We start from the raw sequence: 11,360 nt of genomic DNA on the forward strand, positions 1-11,360 counted from the left end.
TGCTAAGTTTGTACAAATCAGGTTGCATAATTTTTTTATTTGTTTTCTTTTTCTTGTTTTCTTCACAGCCCAAAGAGAGATGACATACTCACCGTCTTAACGCGTATGAACAGGAAGGTCAACAACCATTGTTTGATACCTAGTAGGCAGATACAGAGCCCAAATACACTCTCACCAAGAGGCTCGTCTTGAGATTTGTTTGAACTGTCTGGAACCGTGCCTACGTATTAAATGATCTGATGTGCGCTGGACTCTAGTTTACAAGTGTGTCTGGATATGAGTCTTTGAGTTTCTGAATGGTTCTGTTTGATAGGTGAATTTTTGCATTTTGGTCAATCAAACATAAAAGTTGTCATAGAATCACATATTTTGAAATGTATGAAATAAATCGATAAGAAAATGAAAAAAGGTCTATCTGTGTTACTTGTTTCATTCTCATAGAAGAACTGCAGTGCTGGCCACTGATCGAACACAGTGTAGCAATGGAAAAAATCTTCCATTGCTTAAAAATGCTGCTTTGTGTGGCCATCTTGGACTCTTTAATACAGGTGTGTTGCTACAGGCCAGACGACGGGCAGAAGATTTGATACAAAGAGTTTGTGGAACATGTCAAAGTCTCAGGAATGTACTCATCAAAAGTGATGTGTTTAGCATTTTAGGTTAAAGATAAAAAATGTTTTGATCACATCCATTCAAAAGTGAGAGATTTCACTTTTTGTTCCATGCTTCACAGCATTCTGAGGGAAACCAAGACTTTACAGGAGGCACTGTGATGTCACAGTGTCACACTCTAATGTAATGTCTGATGTCACGCTGTCACACTGTGACATGAGAGTGCGAAACTGACATCAGAGTGCGACACTGCGATGTCACAGTGTCTTTGTGATGTCACAGTGTCTTTGTGATGTCACAGTGTCTTTGTGATGTCACAGTGTCTTTGTGATGTCACAATTGTCTTTGTGATGTCACAGTGTCTCTGTGATGTCACAGTGTCTCTGTGATGTCACAGTGTCTTTGTGATGTCACAGTGTCTTTGTGATGTCACAATTGTCTTTGTGATGTCACAGTGTCTTTGTGATGTCACAGTGTCTCTGTGATGTCACAGTGTCTCTGTGACGTCACAGTCTCACACACTGATGTCACGGTGTCACACTCTGATGTCACAGTTCCAATAATTTGAATATAAACCTCAGTTGCTAAGCAGTGAGAATAACAATACATAAACTGCTGAAATACATGCATTTCTCTTTACATTACTGTAAAGTAACAGTTCTCTTCTGCCACCAGGGCTTTAGGGTTCAAGAGATTCCCAACTTGACTCTGAATGCATCCGAATTGCTGATGAACAACCTCAATGCCCTCTAAAGCAGGCTCCACTGCGCTGTTTGAGAAACCTTCCAGAAGCGCCACCCTTGAAATTCAAATGTATTGTACTTTGCGGATGTGAAAAAAACAGTTAACCAAAGTAAGAGGCTAATTGGCAATTTGATCATTTTAGAAGGAATAAATTTCTCTTCATGTTCTTCTGACTTTTTGATTCTCTGTCACTCAACTCATGTAGGAGAGCCAAAGACAGAGATAGCACATGTGACTCGATGACCCAATCCAAGGAAGACTTTTAGTGTAACAGGTAAAAACAAATCTGGAACATATTGCCAAATTAGGACTTCCCACGTGGCATTGAAGAAATTGAACATATCCAGCTATACTTAATCACAATATTGGCGTAGGCAGTTTGGTGCAAAAACCAGGAAAACCTTCATTACTTTGGAAACGCATCATTTTGTGAAAGCCATTCTAATAACTAAACTAAACATTTATGTAAGCTACTAAAACTTAGCTTAAAGGAACTGTCCAGGAAAACAGAGTGCTTGTATGTGAAAGACCAAAGTACAAAGATATGTTTATGCTGCTGTATTTAAAATAAATGAATACAATTTTTGTCTGTTTGTCTTTCAGGTCCAGAAGGAGGCGTTAACAATCGTAGTGCACAACAGGCGACGGCGCCATCCGAAGACATAACTGACTTTTTGACAATCCGAGTTGCTTCTTCTGCCATTTGTTGGTTCATTTCAGGCCTTTGTCTCAGCTGGCTCTGTGCTTGTGTCCTGCAGATAGACAAGTTCTACAGTCTGACACAGAATCCTCGAGGCTTGTGTGTGATCATCAGCAACGAGGACTTCATGGGCTCTAAATACAAAAAACGTCTTGGAAGCAAAATTGACAACGGTAGGTTTTTCTAGTTTTTAAATAACTTTCGGTCCTGATTCACCTATTTATATTAAGTGTAATGTGTTGCATTTAATGGCCTGTTGCAGTCGTGAATCTAAATGTGCTTTGATTTGGATTTGTCTTCTATGTGACGCAGAAAATCTAAGCAAGCTGTTCAAACGCTTCGGCTTTGTTCCGGACATACACAAAGACCTGACAGCCGACAAGATTACAGAGACGCTCAAGAAGCTGAGCGAGAGGGACTTTTCTAAAGAGGATGCCTTGGTAAGGGATTTTTAAAAAAAGTTTTCTATTTATGTATTTTAACTAGTGTAAATCACATACACTCACATTTACCAGCTAACTTTAGACCACCTTCTTTGGAACTGCCTTTAATGTCCATTATGTAACTTTAAAAAAAACCCAAAAAGTTTTATACATATTTGTTAAAACTGTCACCATGTCGTTACAAGACTGATAATCTGTGAAAAGGTTGGTTTCCTACATCTCCTCCCTAAGCCACTATTGTTGCCTGAAGAAACATGCAGACCAAAAACAACCAATCAGAGCTAAGGGGAGGGTCTTGGCTCACTTGGATTGGTTGTTTCTAGTCAGCACTGAGAAGGTAGAGGAGTTCAACTTTTTCACAGATTATCTGACTCATACCATACTGTAATGACATAGTGGCAGTTTCAACAATTATATATAAAAAAAAAAAAGGAAAGGAAGAAAACTTCTTTATTTTTAAATAAAATTTGCATACTGCAGCTTTAATTCCTTGTATTAAACAAAATTACATTCCTGAGATATTTTTGGTCCATTTTGACTTGCTAGGATCACACAATTGCTGCTGATTTGTTAGCTGGTTGTTACCATCTCAAATCCACTAGGTTTTTTTGATTAGTTGTTGCCGTTTAAGCTAAATTTATCTAAATCCAAGTCAAACTAGGAGATGATACACCTTGGAGTCATCCCCCTTCCCCCTCTTCTTTCTTATCCTCTGTAAGGTGGTGTGTGTGCTATCCCACGGAGAAATAGGCACCATCATTGGCACCGATGAAAAGGAAGTGACACTGGAACAAATATTCGAGCCGTTCAAGAACGTTTCCTCCTTGTTTGGGAAGCCCAAGCTCTTCTTCATTCAGGCATGTCAGCAAGAGGTGCCTCAAAAGACAAACCAGGATGAGCCGTCCAGAGACGCCATCCAATTCTGTCTACTCGGACGCAACTTGTCCTTCTAAGGATGGAGACATTTTGATTGGCATGGCCAAAGTGCCTTACAGCAAAGCTTATCAGCACACAGAAAATGGCTCCATATACATCCAGATACTCTGCAAGGAGCTGGAAAATGCAGCTAAAAGGTGAGACGTTTTTTTTTTTTTTGTGGCAAAGTATTCGCTCCAGGTCACACAAAGGCCCGGTATGATTTTTGAGTGTTACCGCCATTGTTGGATTTTAAGCAACTTAAGCCAGGATGAATTTGTCATTTGTTGTGATTTTATTGTTTGTTTTTTATGGAGTAGTCTGTAAAAAGTAGAATTAAGAAAAAAAAAAAAAAAAAAAAAAAAGAAAATATATATATATATATGTACAACACTTAAAGCCACAGGTGAGTCTAAAATTTATGTAAATATGACAAACACCAAACAAAGTAATTTTAACATGAATACGTTGGTATGTATTGGTTAATATTTTCTGTTCAATCTCTTTTCGTCTCTTAAAAAATCGTTTTCTAACACTCCTTAAGTAGGCCCCTGGAAACGGTTTGTTAGTGACCTACCAGTCTGTAAGTCAGCCATTAGTTTACGCATAAAAACATATGTCTTAAAGAAAAGTAGAAGATGTCAGGGACGAAGTAAAATAACAGGTTTTAAGCTATGCATTAATTTGCAAAATGGCGGCCAGAACCCGACCTGCCGTTTGCTGACCCTGAACATAGTTGGTGACCCCTTGTAACATTTTAGCCAGTTTGCAAAAAGAAAGCAGGAAGCCCACAATAATCCAGTCCAGAAAAATCAACCTTAAAATGTTTCCAGTCTTCCTGGTTTGGAGCAACCCTGGTCTTCTTTACTGTGTTTTGGTGTTGTGTTGCTAAGTTTGTACAAATCAGGTTGCATAATTTTTTTATTTGTTTTCTTTTTCTTGTTTTCTTCACAGCCCGAAGAGAGATGACATACTCACCGTCTTAACGCATGTGAACAGGAAGGTCAACAACCATTGTTTGATACCTAGTAGGCAGATACAGAGCCCAAATACACTCTCACCAAGAGGGTGAGGGTGAGATTCTGAGGGAAACCAAGACTTTACAGGAGGCACTGTGATGTCACAGTGTAACACTCTAATGTAATGTCTGATGTCACGCTGTCACACTGTGACATGAGAGTGCGAAACTGACATCAGAGTGCAACACTGCGATGTCACAGTGTCTTTGTGATGTCACAGTGTCTTTGTGATGTCACAGTGTCTCTGTGATGTCACAGTGTCTTTGTGATGTCACAGTGTCTTTGTGATGTCACAGTGTCTCTGTGATGTCACAGTGTCTCTGTGATGTCACAGTGTCTTTGTGATGTCACAGTGTCTCTGTGATGTCACAGTGTCTTTGTGATGTCACAGTGTCTCTGTGACGTCACAGTCTCACACACTGATGTCACGGTGTCACACTCTGATGTCACAGTTCCAATAATTTGAATATAAACCTCAGTTGCTAAGCAGTGAGAATAACAATACATAAACTGCTGAAATACATGCATTTCTCTTTACATTACTGTAAAGTAACAGTTCTCTTCTGCCACCAGGGCTTTAGGGTTCAAGAGATTCCCAACTTGACTCTGAATGCATCCGAATTGCTGATGAACAACCTCAATGCCCTCTAAAGCAGGCTCCACTGCGCTGTTTGAGAAACCTTCCAGAAGCGCCACCCTTGAAATTCAAATGTATTGTACTTTGCGGATGTGAAAAAAACAGTTAACCAAAGTAAGAGGCTAATTGGCAATTTGATCATTTTAGAAGGAATAAATTTCTCTTCATGTTCTTCTGACTTTTTGATTCTCTGTCACTCAACTCACGTAGGAGAGCCAAAGACAGAGATAGCACATGTGACTCGATGACCCAATCCAAGGAAGACTTTTAGTGTAACAGGTAAAAACAAATCTGGAACATATTGCCAAATTAGGACTTCCCACGTGGCATTGAAGAAATTGAACATATCCAGCTATACTTAATCACAATATTGGCGTAGGCAGTTTGGTGCAAAAACCAGGAAAACCTTCATTACTTTGGAAACGCATCATTTTGTGAAAGCCATTCTAATAACTAAACTAAACATTTATTTAAGCTACTAAAACTTAGCTTAAAGGAACTGTCCAGGAAAACAGAGTGCTTGTATGCAAAAGACCAAAGTACAAAGATATGTTTATGCTGCTGTATTTAAAATAAATGAATACAATTTTTGTCTGTTTGTCTTTCAGGTCCAGAAGGAGGCGTTAACAATCGTAGTGCACAACAGGCGACGGCGCCATCCGAAGACGTAACTGACTTTTTGACAATCCGAGTTGCTTCTTCTGCCATTTGTTCGTTCATTTCGGGCCTTTGTCTCAGCTGGCTCTGTGCTTGTGCAACAGCTTTAACAGCTGAGCTGACCAACACATTTCAAAGACTTGCCGAAGTAGGTCAACATTTGCTCTAACTGCTCCCTGTGTTGGTCCAGTTTCACTTGAAACTGGTGTTTTGTGTTTTGTGGACATAACTTTGCGGATAAAAGAAATTAACTGTACAAAAAAAAACTAGAAAATTCCTGAAGAAATTTAACCGGGGCCTGCCAAAGTGTGCCCGTCGGTTTGGACCCAGCGTTCTGATCCTAGAAATTAGCATCAATGCTAAAGAAAGCTGCAACGTAATCAATAGCATGAGGAGATTGACAAGAATGTTTACTAACATGGACTTGCACCAGTCAGTATGATAAAGTAAGTTTTTGCTCATTTTTGCTCAGCTAAAATGAGCAAAAATGCTAATGTTAATGTGATTGCTGTCAGTATCATGTGGGACATCACTAGGATGTTTTCTATAATTGACTTACTCCATGCAGTATACTAAACATGGCTAATAAGTCAAATAAATAGCTAATAGCTTATTAAAGCTAAAATGCTAATGCTAATGAACTGCCTTGCGCAGCAAGGCAGTTCCCTAACCTGAGAGAAAAATATAATGCATGCTAATATTATTGCACCGCCTATGGCGGTGCATTAACCTGAGGGGGATATTGAGGCTTTTATTTTGAAAAAAACAACAACCATAAGCTTCATATTAAATGATCACACTAATTAAAATGTCTAACAGTGTTTGGGTTAAATCTGTTATTTACTGGCCAAAATAGCCAGTAGCTCTAAATGGCAGCTCAGCCCTCTGTTTTAAATGAGTTTTGGTTAGAACTACAGTGATGCATATTTGTAGTCCTCTCATCTAATCTCATCTAAAAATTGTCAAGGCTTTTATTTTGAAATTTTCAGTATGCTTCATTTTAATGTTCCAAACTAATCCCTTGTGTAACAGTGACTGAGTTAAATCAGTTATATACAGCCCATAGCAGCAAGTAGTTGTAAAGGCGAGTTCAGTCCTCCTCTGCTTTAACTGAGTGTTCCACCATAGATAGAACTACAGTGATGCGTATTTGTAGTCCTTACCAGCAGCCAATAGCCTCCTGAGTTCCGTTGCTATGGTAAATAATTCTCTCTGCCAACTGTCAGCTGAGTGAGACATGCAGGGGCAGACAATTCTCAGTTTGAGCCAGCCAGTTTGACACAAAAAAGCATTCGGAACAACTCCTTCCCGTTCGGGAACCGTAATACATATTTGAAAACTGTTTGAAGCGTATGAGAGGGCTACGTGTCTTCTGTGATAGTCCCGCGATTCATATCTCTACCTCACTGCAGGTATGGAGGAGGTGGCGTGCCGGCCGGTGGACAGCAGGACAGCAGGAAGGTGGACAGCAGGAATTTATTTATATTTAATAAATTAATTTATATTTAATTTATTAAATATAAATTTATATATTTAATAATATATAAATATATTATTTATATATATAAATAAAATAATAAGTATATATATACATACAATATATATATATGTATATATATATATACTTATTATTTTATTTATATATATATATATATAATTTATATGAATAAATATATAAATTATATTTATACATATTATTTATAATATATATAAATATTATATGTATATATACTTAATATGTAATATTTTAGCTGCCTGAATAACCTGTTCCCCCTCTGCTCTTTAGAGGGAGAACAGATTAATTCAGGAAGCTGAAATGTTTGGCTCCCCAAACCGTAACTGGTATTGACGAGCCGTCTTCACTCTCGAAGAGATCACAGACGTATCTACAAAATGAAATTTGAATGGCATTTCTACGTGAATTCGTGACGACACAGAAAATCCTCAAAAATAGGGTATTTCTAGGATTTTTCCCATTGACTTATAATGGGGTTTTTTTCGTAGTTTTTTGCGAATTATGTCGCCATGTTAACCCCGAATCCCACCAAAAGTAATAGTAATGCTTTTGGCATTACTATGGCGTGAATTTTCTGCACGTTTTGATACCTCATTTGTAGGTGTGCACGCAGCGGTATGAGCCGCATTAACGGTTACGGAAGAAAAATAAAGAAGATTAAAGAAACACTTTTCTTGGGAGAATAGTAATAGGTTCCTGCCCCAAAAACAATGATGGTGTTGGCATTTCTGTAGAAGATGCTAAAACAGAAGTCTCTGCAACACTGCTGCACATGAGACAGAGAGTGAGTCCCAGTGGGGGAAATGAGACCATCTGCCCCTCTGCAGGTGACTGTCCCCAGATAGAGGATGGAGTTAAGCTGAGGCAGCAAAAGAGAGCTCCAGGGTAAACTGTCCAGCTAGGAAGCTGCTGTAGCAGGCGAAGGACTGTAATCAGCCTCTTATTAGTCACATTACAGCTGGCCCCGATTCTCTCCATCCTGCTGTAGTATCTGAGCTGCTGCAGGGCTACTGTGTTCTGTATTTGGCTCCGTGTTTTTGCTTTTCTGTAACCAATGAACATTTCTGATTATCAATGTTAATATCAGAGACAACCAGAGTAAATATAAATGTTTTTTTTTATGATTTCTTAAACTGGCGTTAACAGACGCCTCGTTTGGCTCGGCACTTTTCTCCTTACCGTGGAGGATGGTGTTGACGCATTACGTTCATCCTGGCCACACATTAGACATTGGTTAAGATTTAAAACTTCAACAGAGTCCACGCCTCCAGGAAGTAATCGTTTCTCAGTAGCTGAGGGTCCAGACTCTCTGGACAAAGTGAAGCGTAGGACACACCGTTATATTGAATATAGTTATTTGGCTTTGTTTTTGTCTTGGGGAACACATCCAAATGCATTCAGTGGTTGTCTTGATGCTCCTTTTAGCTACCTCTGTAATTATGTTGAGGCTTTGTTTACTTATTCATATTGTGTTAGCATTAATATTTTAAAAGGTATCTGACATGCATGGACACTATAGTTAAACTATGCTCCATATAGTAGGTAGTTGGCATGGATGGAGAGGCTGTAAATACAGTAATAACACCATGGTGATGAATTCATTTGAAAGTGTGGTCCTGCAGGCGGGTCGTCTTCATTCTCCTGCTCTGGGTCAGACTTCCGTTGTTGACATCTTTAGCAAACTTTGGAATAAAATGTTCCTCTGCTGGTAGATAATTGTATTGCTGCTATCAAAATACAAAAGTGGCCTAATGGGGTGGAATGGAACGCTCTGCAATCTGTAAGGTGACGCGGCGTGAAATGTTTCACATTTTAAAAAAGCCACAGCAAAACCAGATGCTCTAAAAAGCGTCTCAGAACCTTGGTGAACAAGGGATCTGTGGACCAGGAATTCAGACCAAAGGATTGCAAAGGATCCTGCTTTATATAGACCATAAGTGAATAATTTACATGTGAAAAGGAAGGATTTAAAAGCATGACATATCCACTTTAAGGCCTTTTTTTTTAACAATGCCTCACTCTTTACTGAAATGTTAAGAGTATTTCTGCAGCTCCTCCAGAGGCAGTGAGGGTTGAAATACCTTTCACGATTTGGATAGCATCCTCATGCGTACGCTACCTCCACAATCCACGAGGTGAAATAAAACCTTGTTGCATCTGACTCACAAGCTAAAGTCCTCATTGTGATAGTACTTGATCCAGAAGGTAGTTGACGATTCCTCTTCATTTAAAAGTAGAAGCAAACCCAGCAGTTTCCTACAGCCGGTCTATAACAATGTTTTCAAAACTTGACTGCAAGAAGCCATCTGAACATCACCTCTGTGCACTTGACTAAGCAATCCAGCGTTCTACTCCAAATCCTAATTATGCAAATGCATAGCCTGAGGTAACGCGAAGCCAAACAACCAAAGCAAATTAGACCATACAATTCTGTAGAGATTCTACAATTAACATGTTTCTTCCTGATGTCGGAGCATTTCGGATAAAAGGAGTGAGAGCCAGAAGAAAGCTTCACTTTGCTTTCATGTTTCGATATGCTTTTTGGACACAGTATTTGCTCAGAGAGAAATATGGTACCTAGGATTGCTATCAGTACATCTGGCTGGTAAGAAAACTTTTTGGCAATTTGACATGCTTATGTTGTAGCCAATGGAGACTTTATCAGCCTCCTAAACTGGGACAAACTCCGGCTACTTTGTCAGGTCTCTATGCCACACTGGTGTGAATTCTGATATATAAATACTCTAAATTGCTGAAAATGCCAGCATGAGCTTTTATACGCTGGCATGTAAAAGCTCATGTGCATCACCATGTTCCTACAGATGTTATATTTTTCCTCCTCATATTTCAAGGCACGTGACATGACAGTCAAACATTATTTAACCTTACACTGCTGTAAAAAAGTATTTGCTCCCATTTAGATTGATTTTGTTTCTGCTTTATTGACACTCTTTCAAACTTCAAATGATCAACACACATTTTTATAGCAGACAAAGATGAGATAGAAAAGAAGCAATTTAAACCAAGTAAACGCAAACAAAAAATATCCTGGAAATTTCATGTCAGGTTGTCCCGTCTTTCAGAGCACCGACTACTTTCAGTTGTGTGTAATGTCTGGCAGTTAGTCTTTTACATCAATGTGGAGGAACTCTGGCCCAAATGTCAGACCTTTTGTATTTGCGTACTGCCTATTTTAATAGTTCAAACATCAATATGCAATAATTTGTACAGCAGATACTGTGTTGGCTCTACTGTAGAAGTTAATATCTACAGTCGTCCTTATTGGGTTCTTGGGGTTGCAGCCAATCACCGTCAAGGAAAATAAAGGCTGCTTTTGGATCGACTGGCTTGCAAAAGCCAGCTAATAGCATGTCAGGCAGCATTGAGTCTAGAGATTTCAGCTCCAAAAACTACATTTTCTTTAGAATATGTTTGGAATGCTCCATGAAAGTGTCTCCAACAGGAAAGTTTCTGCAAATAATCTTTAGGTAGGTCCCACAAAGAAATACACAAATAACGAATCACAAATATGTGCGGGTTCACTGTAGTGTTTTAACTTAGTCACACGGCCAGTTTAACAACAAAGCACATAAATTCATTTCAGCCTAGACTTTGACTAGACCACTCCAGAATCATCGTTTTGCTTTTAGTTTCTTTAGCCATACACAGGTGACTTTGCTAGCAGACTGGATGGTGTGTTGTGGTCCAGAACTGATGGTCAGATAAGCAGAAGTATCCATCAGTTGCGGCAAGAAAAGATTTATCAAATGAATCCAAGTGGTATGTCTGGCATAAAAACAACAGAAAATTATGAGAACGCCAACCAAACATCATGCTCTGGGGGTGTTTTAAATAAAAAAAGAATTTTCTGGTTGAAATTGAGCTTCTTTTGAAAGTGGAGGAAGTCTTGTATAGTTCAGAAAGACATTCTGTTCTGTCAATAAAACCTCTAGGTAGAAAATGAAAATGTATTTCATTTTTCAGTTTCACAGTGAGTGCAGGCCCCTATTTAGATCAACAAGAAATGACTCAGTAGCCACGTTTCCATTACAAATGTGCAGAAACGTTGTCAATATTTTGCTAATATGAAAAAAAGAATCGCAATTGTAGTGTTTCC

The 11,360-nt window shown here is 38.8% G+C and overlaps 1 protein-coding gene and 2 long non-coding RNA genes across 4 annotated transcripts; all 3 read left to right on the forward strand.

Moving 5' to 3' along the window:
• The first annotated feature begins 408 nt into the window (after nucleotides 1-408).
• LOC111609688 lies at nucleotides 409-2,050 on the forward strand. Its single transcript, XR_002753258.1, has 4 exons — nucleotides 409-548; nucleotides 1,288-1,465; nucleotides 1,562-1,630; nucleotides 1,960-2,050. It is a non-coding gene; the product is annotated as an uncharacterized LOC111609688 (long non-coding RNA).
• Nucleotides 2,051-2,116: 66 nt separating this feature from the next.
• On the forward strand, nucleotides 2,117-3,488 carry LOC106700422 (caspase-8-like). Its single transcript, XM_023339344.1, has 3 exons — nucleotides 2,117-2,229; nucleotides 2,369-2,496; nucleotides 3,219-3,488. Exons 1-3 carry the CDS (start codon nucleotides 2,184-2,186, stop codon nucleotides 3,450-3,452), a joined length of 408 nt encoding a protein of 135 aa, XP_023195112.1. The 5' UTR covers nucleotides 2,117-2,183; the 3' UTR covers nucleotides 3,453-3,488.
• Nucleotides 3,489-4,368: 880 nt separating this feature from the next.
• On the forward strand, nucleotides 4,369-5,959 carry LOC111609689. Of its 2 annotated transcripts, none has more exons than XR_002753259.1 (3): nucleotides 4,369-4,417; nucleotides 5,007-5,349; nucleotides 5,679-5,959. It is a non-coding gene; the product is annotated as an uncharacterized LOC111609689 (long non-coding RNA). The 2 variants fall into 2 exon arrangements; XR_002753260.1 differs by lacking the exon at nucleotides 4,369-4,417 and having other exon boundaries at nucleotides 4,853-5,184; nucleotides 5,281-5,349.
• The last annotated feature ends 5,401 nt before the right edge of the window (nucleotides 5,960-11,360 follow it).

The sequence above is a fragment of the Xiphophorus maculatus genome, chromosome 9, assembly GCF_002775205.1.
Source record: "Xiphophorus maculatus strain JP 163 A chromosome 9, X_maculatus-5.0-male, whole genome shotgun sequence".
NCBI classification, from domain to species: domain Eukaryota; kingdom Metazoa; phylum Chordata; class Actinopteri; order Cyprinodontiformes; family Poeciliidae; genus Xiphophorus; species Xiphophorus maculatus.